The sequence below is a fragment of the Schistocerca nitens genome, chromosome 2, assembly GCF_023898315.1.
Source record: "Schistocerca nitens isolate TAMUIC-IGC-003100 chromosome 2, iqSchNite1.1, whole genome shotgun sequence".
Taxonomy (NCBI): domain Eukaryota; kingdom Metazoa; phylum Arthropoda; class Insecta; order Orthoptera; family Acrididae; genus Schistocerca; species Schistocerca nitens.
This window is the reverse complement of record NC_064615.1, coordinates 76,852,541-76,867,582: the sequence shown is the minus strand read 5'-3', so window position 1 is coordinate 76,867,582 and position 15,042 is coordinate 76,852,541. Positions and strand designations below refer to the sequence as shown.

General features: G+C 42.2%; 1 protein-coding gene across 2 annotated transcripts in view; it reads right to left on the bottom strand.

Moving 5' to 3' along the window:
* Positions 1-15,042, bottom strand: part of LOC126235748 (leukocyte elastase inhibitor-like) — an 86,078-nt gene that overhangs the window by 23,342 nt on the left and 47,694 nt on the right. For both annotated transcript variants that reach the window (XM_049944540.1, XM_049944539.1), the window contains exon 5: positions 8,719-8,933. In XM_049944540.1, coding sequence (XP_049800497.1) covers positions 8,719-8,933 — 215 coding nt within the window. The remainder of the gene's footprint in view (positions 1-8,718; positions 8,934-15,042) is intronic.

Below are 15,042 nucleotides of genomic sequence, written 5' to 3'. Positions count from 1 at the left end.
CAACTTGACCAGAAGAAGGGATCGGTTGGTAGGACATGTTCTGAGGCATCAAGGGATCACCAATTTAGTATTGGAGGGCAGCGTGGAGGGTAAAAATCGTAGGGGGAGACCAAGAGATGCATACACTAAGCAGATTCAGAAGGATGTAGGTAGCAGTAGGTACTGGGAGATGAAGAAGCTTGCACAGGATAGAGTAGCATGGAGAGCTGCATCAAACCAGTCTCAGGACTGAAGACCACAACAACAACATGTTAAATAAGAAACGTTAGAGAGGATAGTAGTATTAATTATTTATGTGGATGAATACTTGTTGATAGGTCTTACTTGGCATGAAAGTAGTGTGTGGCTTACTCAAGTAAGTGTGTTATTACCAGCAATTTAACACTGGAGGCACTAAAAACTCCTGACAATGTATCCTGAGACAACAACAGTAAATACTGGACGTGTCAGAGGAATCTGGGCTTTGCTCAGGCAATTCTGAGAGAAAAACTTCTGTACTTAGCGCGCCACCCCAGTATTTTACAAGATATTCTAAACACAGTTTTAACTGAAAAATGGGAGAAACCACCGACTATCATCAGACAAGTATTATATAAAACTTCCATATAGGGTTTTCGAAACCAAACAAGTTGAAATTTCAACTAATGATGGCAGAAAAATGAGATTTCGTAGTAGGAAGGAATAAAGATGAATCTGACGGTAGGCATGTAACAACTACCTCCTAAAAAAGGTTCTTGATTTATTGGGCCAAAACATTGGTATTTAGTTCGTCTTCGAACTGCGTATTTATTAGGAGATTTGAAGACGATATGGAATTTTTGAATACTGATCTCAACGTATGGTGTGAAAACTATCATAATTAAGAAGAAAATAAAATTGACCTGTTTAAGACTTGTTAATGATATAGTTGAATTAGGGAAAAAATTAACTAAAGACTTTCATTTCCTGTTTGACGCAAGATGAAGAGCAAAACTTTATCGAAACCATCTTATCGAAACTATTACATGAGCCTCCAAACTTTACGTCGTCTTATGTATATGTACATTTATAATTGTGTAATGTAATTAATAAAATCCATTGGAACATTATTTGTTATCATTTTTAAACTTTTCTCGCTATCCTTTTCCCTAAGGTCCTCAATTCTCCGTTTTGATATTATTGCATTTACTTTTCAAGCACAACAAAATAAAACCTTTTTAACGCACAAAATCAAAAATATAAAAAATAGTGTGGAAATCAGATGTGTAACTGAATGTTATGACGGCTTTAGGGCTCTTCATAACACCTTTAAAAAAAAAAAAAATGTGCACCACAATCTCATCAGAAAAGCATGAAATGTGTAGGCCTAAGTTTTAGCCTAAAATGGTCAGAATAAGACTTCAGGGCAACAGTTTCCCACGAAATGAAACAACCATCAGGTTTCTGGGACGATAGAGTTCCATTACATAGAAGAAAAAACTGCAAGGTAACGTTATCACGTGCTACCGAAACATTTTCTGGGAAATGAGAAATTTTTAGGGCGGGAGATGGAGAGGAAGAAATTTCTCCTTTGGATTTTTTATGTCTCCCTTACTTTTAAATTTATTTAGTTAGTCAACTACAAACTCCTGCACAAAGAATTGATTTTCTGCAGGTCCTCCTGCCTTCACTGCAATTTTATGGATTTAGGATTTTTCTAATTTGAACAGTTTCGGGAGATTTCTGACGACTTTCAAATCGTTTGTAAATATCGTGATCAAAATTGAGAGAGTATATGAAGACACTGAAAGAGTAGCCCAGGATGTAAAGGATGATGAAAATTGATAATCATGGGGGACTGGAAAGTTATAGTAGGGGAAGAAACAGAGTAGAGGCTTTCGGGAGACTACGGATTTGGTAGCAGAAATGAGAGGGGAGAGAGATTCCTTGCATTCTGCATTAAATTTCATTTAGTAGTAACGAACACATGCTTTATGAGTCACATTAATCATAGAAGAGACAGGAAGGTAGCAGCTGAGTTACATCATGGTGAGAGAGAGATTGCGAAATCACTGAAAGACGAACTCAGAGTGAGGTGACCTTTAAAGAGAGTCGTTAGAAAGAATATGCACAGAAGTGAAATATGAAAGTTCTGAGGAACGATCACGTGTGCTTTAAGTTCTGAGCCTGGAAGTAACGCAAGAATTAATGTCTCAGTAGGCAATTCAGTTCTAAAGGGAGTATCCCTAGAAAAGGACCTCACAGAAGTTGAACAGTCAAGTACAAGAAAGGTAACTGCTAAGTGTAACAGGAAATAAACTTTAGTCGATAATGGAAAAAAGAATATAAAAAAGTTCAGGGAAAGTAAGGAATACAGCAATACAAATCACTAAGGAATCAAACCAAAAGCAACCGTAGAGACGATAAAGCGAAATGGCTGCAGGATAAGAGTGAAGAAATCGAAAAGAAACTGGTCATCTGAAGGACATGTTCAGTATACAGGAACGTCAAAGATGCATTCAGTGAAAGTAAAAGCCGTCATGAATTCCACTGTTAAGTACAGAGGAGAGCAGTGAGGTGTGAGGCGTTCATTTGACGGTCTCTACGACGAAATTTGCCTAAATGATAGAAGAGGAAACGAATGTTTTTCAGACCTAAGTTATCTAGTATCAGTGTCAGAGTTTGATACAGCTTTGGAAGTGTTGAGAACAATCGAGGCAGAAGTGACTAATATCTTTGCATTGTAGGAAGAAACAACCGAACGACTATTCGAGTTAAGAGTGTGTGGAACGTATGAGAATAGTGTCATATCATAGGTTTTTTGGAGGAATAACAACCGCACCATCGTGAAATTATTAAAGGCTGATAAATGAGAGAACAATCGTATAGTAGCTCAACATCCAAGTTGCTCACAGAAGTAATATATGAAATAATCGAAAACTGGGGATCTGTTAGACGGTGATTAATTTGTTTTTAATAATGCTAAAGGCTCTAGAAGGTAGTTCTGAAGTTTATAATAGAGACGAAACTGAAGAAAAATCAAGATACCTTCGTAACAATGATCGACCAAGATAAAGCTTTAGACAAAACAACGTGTTTGAAATCTTCACCAACAAAAATAGGTTCTAGCTGAAGGCAAATACGGGTAACATAATACATTTACTGGGTGTTTCACAGTTCCTGTTACACTCTTCTAAAGATTGTAGAGGGGACTCAGTAAATCAAGTTTTAGACAGGAGCCCATGTCCGGAAACGTCATCCAGCAAAGCTATAGAGCGTCAAAGTTAAAGGCGCCAGCGCCTGTAAACGTACGTATGTACAGTGTGATTTTGTGATGATGCTATAGACTGTCGAGGACGACGGAGAAAGATAAATGTATCAGTCTGAGATAAGGGTCCCTGCACCGGAAACAAACGAGTCGAAAGTTGCAAGCGAAAACCGTTCTGATGCCTTTGACGGTGGAATATATGTGCTGGTATTATTTTTGCTTAGACTGTAGGGTAGAAAACTTGTAGAGGTGGTAGAATGGACGTAAACAAGGAAAAAATGTCCAGTAAACGTGCGCTCTAAAACGCATACGTGAGGAGCTATGAGCACTTGCTCGTCTGCGATACTGTGAAACACGTAAGTTGTGAATAAATCAATGAGGACTTGCAAAATATAAATGTGTGGTGTAATGACTGGCAGTCATCTCTCAATATTAGTGAATGTAACCTACGGCGTATAAGAAAGCGAAAATCCCCATTAATGTACGAGTACAAAACAAAAGCCCAGTGTTTGGAAGCGGTAACATCTGTCAAGTATCTGGGTGTGACTACTCGAAATGATTTCAAATGGAACGATCAGATTACACAAGTAACGGTAAGGTGAACTCTAGACTGCGGTTTATTGGTAGAATCCTGAAACGATGCAGTCCTTCAACAAAGTAAACTGCTTACAATACTTTAGTTCGTCCAGTCTTGGAGTATTGTTCGTCTGTATGGGACACTTACCAGTTGGGTCTGATTCAAGAGACTGAGAAGGTCCAAAGAAGAGCGACAAGATTCGTGACTGGTACATTTAGTCATCGCGTGAGCGTTACAGACCTCATACAAAGTTTGAAGTGGGACACACTTGTAGATCGACGACGCGCTAAACGGAAGGGGCTGCTCACTAAATTCCAAAATCCGATTTCCGCCGAGGATGTAGAGCATATATTATTACCACCAACTTTCAAATCGTGCAATGGTCACCATCCAAAGATAAGGGAAATTAGTGCTCGTGCTGAGGCGTTCAGACAGTCGTTTTTCCCTCGCGCGATCCGCGCGAGTGGAACGTGGGGGGTGGGGGGAGGGGGGGGAGGGGGGGGGGAGGGAATATGACTTTGGCGTGAATAGTGCCCTCCGCCACACACCGCTTAGTGACTAGCGGAGTAGATGTAAATGTAGAAAAAGTGCTCATAGCTCTTAAGGTATACATTTTGGAACCCACGTTTACTAGAAATTTTTTCTTACTTTTTTATAAACTACCAGTCTACAAGTTGTCTACCCTACAATCTTAGCGACAACAGTACATGTACTCCATTGTCAGATGCAGCAGAACCGTTTTCGCTTATAACCTTCGACTCGTTCGTTTCCGGTACAGGGACCCTTACCTCAAAATCATATATTTATCTTTCTCCATCATCCTAGAAAGTCTGTAGCGTCTTCATCGAGTCACTTTGTGTATACATACATTAACAGGCGCTGGCGACTATAAATCTGACACTCTGTAGCGGCGAGGGGACTGGCATTCGGGAGGACGACGGTTCAAAGCCGCGTCCCGTCATCCTAATTTACATTCTCCGTGATTTCCCTAAATTGCTTCGGGCAAATGCCGGAATGGTTCCTTGAAAGAGCACGGCAGACCCCCTTCCCCGTCCTTCCCTAGTCCGATGGGACCAATGACATCGCTGTTGGACCCTCCCCCACATCAACCAGCCAACCAAACATGTCCATAGGAATGTCACGAGTATTTTTTAATGTCACTGAACGCTATGACGTATCAGTTGATACAGCTCAGAATAATAGTAGGTTCTCTCGATACACAATATACTATAAACTTCGCTGCATTGTTCTGTTTAATACTACTCTCACGCTGCTGGCTCTGTAGTGAGACGATGCTATTGTCTTCGGCAATGATTTCAGAGTGAGCTGAGCGCCAATCCGTTCTGACGCAAGACGGTCTTCATCAGAGACGGCGTATCAATCCTCTTGAGGCGGTGTCTACGCCGACGTCTGTCATTCATCGCTGCGTCTGGCAGCGACTGCGCTTGCTTGTGGTACCAACTTTGTCATGATGCTTCGTTCTTCGGATGATACCACAGCTAGAATAACTGTTCACTTGCTGTCCAAAAATTATCACTTATTGGCGCGTTTGGACATAGTGCATCATTAGAACATTAGAAAGAAATGCCTTCGTACAAAGCGTGGAGTTATATGTGTCATCTGTCTGCATGAGAGCGTAACTTGAGAATTTTTGAGCAGCAAGTGACCAGTTATTCTAGCGACCGATTCGTCAGTGGAGGCAAAAGTCTCCTCAGGTTTACGTTATGATCGCACTTTAAGTTACATGTACAATGTCAATGAGTGAACTGTAAAAATAGAAGAGCAAGAGCAATGTTTTATCGGATGACTTTGTTATGCTCAGTGAAAGTGAGCGAGAAATACCATACTATCCATGATTGACTAATTACGTTCCGTTTTTAAGTCGCTATCGGAAGAGAATATCGCAGTGCTGGGTATTGGTTTCGATCAGCCAGTGGCGATCGTCATTCTACGGGCGAATGCTGAAAACGCTTGCAGCACATGCCTTTAGTCTTAGCTGATACTGTCTGGTCAAAACCGATACACTGCATTGTCAGGCTCATCTGACTGTCACGAGAAAATATAAAAACTAAAATGATACAAACTGAGGAAGAATTACAGGAACAGTAGAATGCAATGAACATACTAATGAGCTTAAAATATAAAGTGCAGTACCAGGTGAAGATAAGCTGGCAAATAGAAAATAGGCTCTATATGTCCCAAAAAACTGAAAACTTTCACAATATGCAAATGTTGTAATCGTCTATCTGTGACAGCGTTCGTGAACCGCCAGTCACAGCTGTATTTGACGTAGGCTAACGTTTTCATCTAAAGAAGAGCGCTATTTTAAATTATTTATATCTCATAAAGTAAATAAGAATGTATATTACGTTCTAAGATATGAATAAATCAGTATCTTAAATTCCTCCCTGAAAACCCTATAATTTTATAACTCAGTTAACACTTTCTATGTTTTATAAGTTCTTTAGTGTTAGATATGATTTTCATTAAAGGTTTCTTGAAATTACTGCACCAGTCACCTTTTGATCTGTCTTAAATTTTTATTAACCCATTACCGGTTTTGTACCGCCTAGCGGTACGTCATCAGATGGTACACATTTATTGATTGTTTGCAGCAGTGTAGGAGTTGTGTAGCTGTGGTAAGACATATGAACAAAACATGCAGGCACTGAGTGCGGCGAGAATTATTCAAATTATGGGATCGATTTTGTTGCATTACTTATAGTTACTAATATGCGTTGGTTGGTTGTTGGTGCACACGGTATTCTGGAAAATATAATGAAATCTTTCCAGTAACGTAAATTTTACTACAATTCACACACTTTTCCGCAGGTTACACGTTCCTCATGCTTTATATAACGTAAATAAACCAAGGAGCATAACTAAAGTTCTGTCAAAGAGTTTATCTTAGAGCACAGAATCTCTTTGTTCAGCTCTTGTAATACACACTGACGACAGTAAGTATGTATCTATTTCTCTGTTGCAAAAATAACACGTAACAATATGGCAAAATTGACATGTGCGATTTATAAAATCTATTAAAAAATGAATTTGGAGGATATTACATCAACAATTTTAGCACTTAAATTTCGTTTGACATTTCCTTTATCTTTCTTTTAATTAACATTGATCAATAATACTTACGAAATACACAATAAACATCACAGCATTACTTTTTACATATGTTTAACTATACGTCTTCGTTTATTCGCATCTTTTAGGCCATGTGGAGCTTCTTATCTGTGGGTAAGTGTGTGAAGTTCACTAAGATTAACGTCACTGGAAAATGTTCATTGTGTTTTCCAAAGTATCGTGTGCACTAACAAACAACCAACGGTTACTAATAACTATAAGTAATGCAACAAAATCGATCTCATGATGTGAATAATTCTCGCCATATTCAGTGCTTAAACGTTTCGTTTAGACATCTTGCCACAGCTAAATGCCTCCCACACTGTGGGAAACAATCAATAAATATGTACCATCCGATGAATCTCTAGACGGTTCGACACCGCTAACAGGATAATAGAAATTGAGGAACAAAACAAAAGGCGACCGATTGCAGTAACTTCAAGAAAGCTTTATTCATCACAGTCGCAGTGATCCTCATCCGTATGGATCCAAGTTTTATGATTTTGTTTTACTAAATGTGGCAATTTCCTTCCCTAATTCTTCTAAGCTCTCCTAATTATACGTGAAATAAAGAAAAGTTGTGATCGCGAAGAGTAAAACTCAAAGGGAATATACGGAATCAGACTACATGTCGTAGTTAGGTAACATGAATTCATGTCCGTAGTTACGAGATAACTTGGGTGAGAATTTTCTGAGGATGTACGTCTGGAACACTTAACTGAATGGAAGTCAGTCAGTCGGGCTGTGGGAAAACTGGCAAAGAAGAGAATCTAACTTACGAGGTGTGGGGTTACAGGAGCATGCTGAGAATTAAGGTCCGGCACAGAAACAGAGAGGAAAGATATATGTGGAAATAACTCGCTAGAAGAAGGAACAGGACAATAGGACCTGTGTTAACATTTCAGGGAATGGCTTCCATACCACTAGAGGGAGCCATAGAGAGCAAAAACTGTAGGGACCTGACAGAAACAGGACTTCATCCAACAAACAATCAAGTATAATGAATAAAATATTCCGTCTGGATCATTGTGTGTTTTACTAATAATTACCGGTATCGATGTGACTAGCACATTATCTGCACATCTGGTGCTGCAAAGTGCAATTTGTTAGTAGTCGTTAAGAGTGTCCATAAAGCTAACGCAGTCCGATTCTCTGCTAGTCGGATCGAAACCAGTAACCACTAACAAAGATGTAGTGATCGGGACGGTGCTTTCATTCATTATAAAGAGTACGCAGCTCCTGAAACGTGCCATCAATGCCGAAACAATTAAGCACGTTGGTCATAAGTGCTCCTCCGAGATGAAGATTAACACGGGAGATAAAAGTCGTGGCGGGCTATATAATTAAATATTCTGGAGACTGACGAAAAAAAAAAAAACCGTGATATCGCAATGTCTTGGGCCCCAAAAGGCCACCAGTACTACATCGAGTTGCTGCTAGCATGACGACATGCCACACGCTTCTAATAGATTGTCTCTTAGTCTGTTCCTCATTAGCGTGTACCGCTCTGAATGAAAATAAAGTAGCCCTCTGACAATATCATCATCCTGCAATGACACACAGCCCCAAACAAACCGAAAACTCCAGTAAGAGTTCATGAAACACGTTAACTTTACTGCTGCTAATCAGGCTGCATAAACTTCACACTCTGCATTTCTTTTTCCTTAAAGTTTAATGTCATTCAATATTGTTACTACTGAATTATTTTCATCTGTCTTCGTGTTGATGTTAGTTTGTCAGATAGTTAGTTATCAACAGTCACTATTGTTTTCAGACACATTACCTTATAAGGAAGGAGAAGGACTTGACAGTTTAAATCACTTATCTCCGTGTACTTGAATTCATCCACTTGGGACATCATATCTACGTTCTTCGCTGATCCTACAGCTGAGCGGAAGGGTACAGGATACGTGCCACGTTTATCAAACTTTTTCAACCACTCGCCTTTGAAGTAGATAGCGTTGACCAGTACCATCCGAGTATCGTTGTTCAAGACATCTGAAAAGAAAAGACAGTTATCAGTAAGCAATCGTTATTCATTATGCATCCACGCAGCAAGCCTCTTCATGCAGCAAATTATCTTCTTTAGAGCTCTTCTATATTTGTGTGTGAATTTAAACAGCGTAACGACATATTTTTTTTTGTTTTTTGTTTTAGGGTGCGAAGACAAAGAGAGTTGTTAAACGACTACACATTAATCCCAATCGACGAAAGAGAAGACAGCTAAAACAGGTACGTGGAGAACGATCTATAAAATACACCGTAGAGAGACGGAGGTCCTGAACTAAAGATTAAATGTCATTCGCCATATTGCTACGACGGATAAAAAGTAAATCGCGGTCGACAGCTCGCGAGGCGTTCGCTAAACCGGCTGGTAACTCAGATGGCAAACACAAATGAGAACGTAAGTGGTTAAAAATAGGGCATTCCGTCAGGAAATGGCGGACTATCCAATGTTGATGGTAAGGAGCACAAAGCGGTGGGGGAGCACCACTTAACAAATGGCGATGGCTAAAAAGACAGTGCCCGATACGCAGCCTAGGTAAAATGATCTGCTCACGACGAGACGGCCAAGATGATGTAGTCCAAGCCGCTGGGAGTGATTTAATAACGCGGGAGCTTGTTCTCATGAAGGAGGACCAGTTGTGATGCCAAAGTGGCACCACCTGCTGACAGACGGCAATACAGAGATCATCGGAGGGAATGTAAGAACCAGTGGGCTGAGGTACAAGGACTGCAGCCTTGGCAGCAGCCCCAGAGGCCTCGTTTCCTGTTAGACCGACATGACCAGGAACCCAAATAAATATCACAGTGGCTCCATCAAGAGAGAGCAAGCGACAGCTTTCCTGGGCTACTTGCACTAAGGAATAAACGGTGTACGGGACACAGAGGCTTTGATCCCAGTGAGAGAGTCAGAGCAGGTAACGCACATGAAAAGCCTATGACTCCGGATGTACTTCGTGGCCTGATACAGGGCGAAGAACTCTGTTGTAAATACTGAGAAGTGTCCAGATGCCGATACCGAAAAATGTCGGTGCCAATCACGAAAGCACAGCCGACGCCACAGTCAGTCCGAGAGCCATCAGTGTACACAAAGGTTCTATCGCGAAGTACGGTGTGAAGGTCGTGAAACTTAAGGCGCTAGAGAGAGGCTGGAGTAGTGTCCTTATGGAGCGAATGAAGGCTTGGGTAAACACAGGCTGTCGCACGAAGCCAAGGTAGTGTTCACACCCATCGGGAAAGTGGCATGTAGAGTGAGGTTAAGCTGCCAGACCAAGAGCCGAAAGCACACTCCAAGAGGTAACAGACAAGAGGGATGCGCTACACATTGGTGATCAAAGGAGTCATCGATGAAGGAGTTATAGGATGGGTGGCCAGGCATGGCAGACAAACGGCATGCATATCGGCTGAGGAGAAAGTCACGGCGATAGGACAGTAGTAGTTTGGCAGCTTCTGCATAGAGACCCCCAATGGGGATAGTGTAAAAGGCACCAGTGGCCATACGAGTGCCACAGTGATGGATAGTATTGAGATGGCGTAAGAGGGACGGTGTGCATATGCATAAACGAAACACCCATAGCATAGTTTCGAACAGACAAGGAACCAGTACAAACGGAGGAGGGTGGTTTGATCTGCTCCCACAGGAAGTACCAACGATGACACGTAGGACTGAGGGAATGAATATAGCGGGTCGCTAGGTAAGTCACATGGGAGGACCAAGAAAGTCTCCTATCGAGCATGAGTTCCAGGAATTTCGAAGTTTCAACGAACGGAAGAGCAACAGGCTGTAATGTGACAACGTGCCATTTAGTGAAGGCCAAGCATAGTCAAGGCGCAACGGTAGAGAAAGTGGACGCTTGTGCCATCTGTTGGCCAGAATCGATGGCAAAGCGGAAGTGCTTCCGCCTGGTGGCAGCTAAATTAAAGAACACTATGCTGGACACAGTGTCTGGCTTGTGCTGCGCTCTGACAGCAAAATAACAAAAGAATTAAACTAAATAATATTGTTACGTGTAGTAAAAATATAAATGTAATATTACTTTAATATATAAAAATGACTGTAGTTGAACATTGTAATGCTATGGTATGTTTAATTGTAAATAAAGAACTTGGCGTAATGTAAAATAACGTTTAGGTGTGTGTGTGTGGGGGGGGGGGGGGGGGGGGTGAATCCCCGAGAATGAGAACAGTGTATAGGTTGGCGCGTAATATTGACGGTAGAAGTAAGTTGGCGTAGCTCTGAGGCAGAACAAGTGTTAAGTGGGGTAAAAGTGACTGCCGGTGTGTGCTACGGTAACGTTGCTAACGGACCATTTAGAAGTGAGCTGAAAACAGATACGCACTTCGTTTACCCTATGGCTACAAGCTAAATGGACACTAAGGCTTGTAAGACGCAGTATTTCGACGGAGATGGACTGTGAGCGGCAAAATAGTACGGTTTCCCGCTCTGGAGTACATGGCAGTGCACGGTGCAATGCTGTGTTAATTGCGGCGAGTTGCTTGTGCCAACAGCGAGGTGTGAAGGGAACAGTAGCCGCATCCAACGGCGTATTGTGATCTCAATAACTGATGAGGTCTATTGGTGAACTCACTTTGGTAGCAACGAACTAGAAGTAATGTTACAAGAGTATTATTATGAACACTAGTTGTTACACCGACGCCATTACCAGTACATTTATATTCAGTTTGTGTAATAGTCAAACCAAGTTCTTTAGAGTGTGTAAAGTTTGGAGGCAATAATAATTTTGTGGTTTAAATTGCATTCCCCAAGTGCAATCAATTATATAAAGGAAATAGCTCATTATTACCTGATATCCAGTCATTTCTATGTGCTGCAACATCAGTGAAAATTTATGGTGCGTGAATATCGGCGTAGCTATATTGCAAGAGAAAATAGTCGGAATTAACGCCGAAATTGCCAGCAGACGCCGCTTCATGCAACGGATGGAAGATGCCAGGTACTATGCCACCTTAATTACTATCCAGATCGATGTGGTGGGTCTTCACTACACAGCCATAGTCAAAAATTACCGCGCCGGCCGAAGTGGCCGTGCGGTTAAAGGCGCTGCAGTCTGGAACCGCAAGACCACTACGGTCGCAGGTTCGAATCCTGCCTCGGGCATGGCTGTTTGTGATGTCCTTAGGTTAGTTAGGTTTAACTAGTTCTAAGTTCTAGGGGACTAATGACCTCAGCAGTTGAGTCCCATAGTGCTCAGAGCCATTTTTTTTTTTCAAAAATTACTAGGTTCCGTCCAAGCAACGTAATTCTCAATTAGTGTTTTCAGTAACTATATTGAATTGACAAGCAGATCTATATTGTTCGTTAATTAAGCTTTCAAGGAAATTCCTGCCACTACAGTACACATTGGACCTTCAGCACAATGCAAGCTCAATAACATTAAATTCAGTAATTACAATTTGTGTAGTTTTACATTAACATAAAACAAGTTCAAGTGTTTATCATGTGTGTTTATGTATTGTGAAACGATTTCAGGTAGTGGTACTGTTTAAAATGAATAATTTCCTCCTGCTAGGCAATATCAAACATACAGAATTAAGTGCTCCCTGTTCAGTCACTTCAAAGAGATTATCAGTGCTACTAATAATTAAATATAGACGTAAAAATAAGTCGTTTACGCGCCGTTATCATTATCTATTCCAAAAATTCCGTGTAGTCGTTGGATCACCATAGGGTGTTTATTCAAACCTATTACACGCGAGAGCCACTTTCTGGAAGTCTGATGCCGCACGGTCTAATAATAATAATACAGTAAATTCGGGTAGTGGCATCGCAAGGCCCAAGATGTAAAGACGGTAGAAAAAACCAAATGCGCCGCCAGAAATTCATACAAACGGTTTTCTCAGAGGAAAAGCGAAAACCATTGTCGATGCTAGATGGTTAAATACGATCGAGAGATCGCTGAAGATGCCGCTCAGTGAGACAGGTCCATGGAGAGCTACAATAGATGGCAAAATCATCAACGAAAAGGGAGCCGGAGATGCGCAGCTGGAGACAGGCCATTATAGACTTAATGGCGATAGCAATGAGGACGACTTTTAGGGCTAAACCCTGAGGCACACTGTTTTCCTGGAAAAGGCAGAACCCACATGTGGTTGTAAGTACGAAGGAAAAAGTGCTTGCTCGCAAGAGAAAGGTGCTGCAGCATCTGAATATGAACATCGTCTGGACCTGGAGTGGAGGATCGGAGTGAAGTGAGAGCGTGATCTAGCTCCCTCATAGTAAAGGCGGCATTGTAGCACTCACTAATCTGAGAAAAGAAGAGTATCACACAAGTCTCCTCCACTCGTTTCCTATGGAGAAAGGAAGGTTGATAGTGGGAGGAGCTCGAAATCTCTGCAAAATGGTGGCACCGAGGTGATGGAGATAGCAAAGGATCCAGTATGACATTGGCTGCTACTGACAGGCTGGAAACGAGAATTGACTTGGCCCCTAGAGAGCCGTCGGAGTATGGTCACACACAAAGGAAGAGGGAGTGGAACTATTAAAAGAACTAATTAATGAAATGCAGCTAGTTTTTTTTTGTTTTTTTTTTTTTTTGCTATCCCGAAGAATGCGAGGACACTGCGCATGCAACCGTTTACAGTGAATTCAATGCAGTTTGCGAACGTAGGATGACGGTTAAAAAATCGGAGAACACGTCTCCGTGCGTGAATGGCATTGCGGCACCCCTCAGTTCAACAAGGGACTGGGAGACAGCAGTGCGGTTAAGAAGAAGAAACTAGGCAAATGTTGTTTGTCGAAGGTCGCCATGGAGGAGAAAACCCACCAATCAGCATTAGAAAGCTGCCATTTTGGTGTACACGTAGGTGGGGCAGGAGTCATCAGTTGGCTGGCAAATGGGAAATGGTCATTCGGCAACGTGTCAGAGAGAACATACAACTCGAGATGATGAGCAAGCTGGGCAGTGCAGAAGGAGAGGTCAAAAATGGGAATAGGTGTGACTGGAGTCTGAAAGGAACGTGGGTGCTTTCGTGTTAAGACAGATGTGTTTAAGGTGATTGAAAAGGTCAGCCAAGAGGGCACTTCTCAGACAGGTTCTGAGCGAGCCTCGAAGGGAACGATGTGCATTAAAGTCGCCGAGCAGCAGAAGGAGTTACAAAACAAGCAAGAGAAAGTCTGCACTGGTAGCACCAAATGAGAGAGGTATGTAAATGGTAGCAAGGGAAAATGTGAAATGAGGAAGGAAAATGCGGACTGAAATAAGTTGGAGCTGGGTAGTCAGGAGATGGGTTCACTATGAACGTCATCCTGGATGAGCAGCATGACTCCCCCATGAGAATGTCATTCTCGGGATGAAGTTCGAATAATACCATGAAGAAATGCGAGAGCTCAAAGTGGTTGGGAGGACGCAATTTTGTTTCCTGGAGGAAGAGTACAAGCAGATGCTGCGATTCTAAGAGCAGCCGTAAGTCCTCTTTGTTGGATCGAAGGCCGCAAAAGTTCCATTGGAGGAGAGTCAAGACGAGGAATAAATGAAGGGGTGTAGCCTCGGCGGCTGTCTAGTGGCAGGCTTCGAAGACAGGCTGCTACAGAGCACGGAAGCAGGAGGATCCTGCTCCATGAGGCCTACAGAGCCATTGCTATTCTCCTTCTGTCGGTATATGGAGTCCAGGGCAAAAAAGCCTTTGGTGGTGAGCACCTGCGACACGGAGGTCGGCTGGGCGAGGGTACCACAGGGCAGCACCGTCGAAGAGGATCTCCGAGTCAGCAAAGGAGAAGACCGTTTCCCTTTGTGTGACTTCTTAAAGACTTTCCGACTGGCAGAGGAAGACTCAAATGTTTGTCGGCTGGAGGGGCATAGGAAGTTTTCGCGGGAGTATTCCTTCTTTCGTTTCCAGTCTGTCGGCTGTGTAGCAGGTGACTTCACCCCGTGAGGTGAAAGTATGGTAGCTTGTTGCACAGCTGGAGGAAGGGACAGGGACGCTACCATGACGCTGGGCGATTTCACAACCACAGTGTTAAATTAAGAGTTCACATGTCTGCATGACCGTGTCCTTCTTGGAGCGAGATGTAGTAAGAACATTAGTTGCCAGATGGTAGAATGCAGGCTTTCCGACTAGCCAACAAATTGCGGGCGACTAGGTA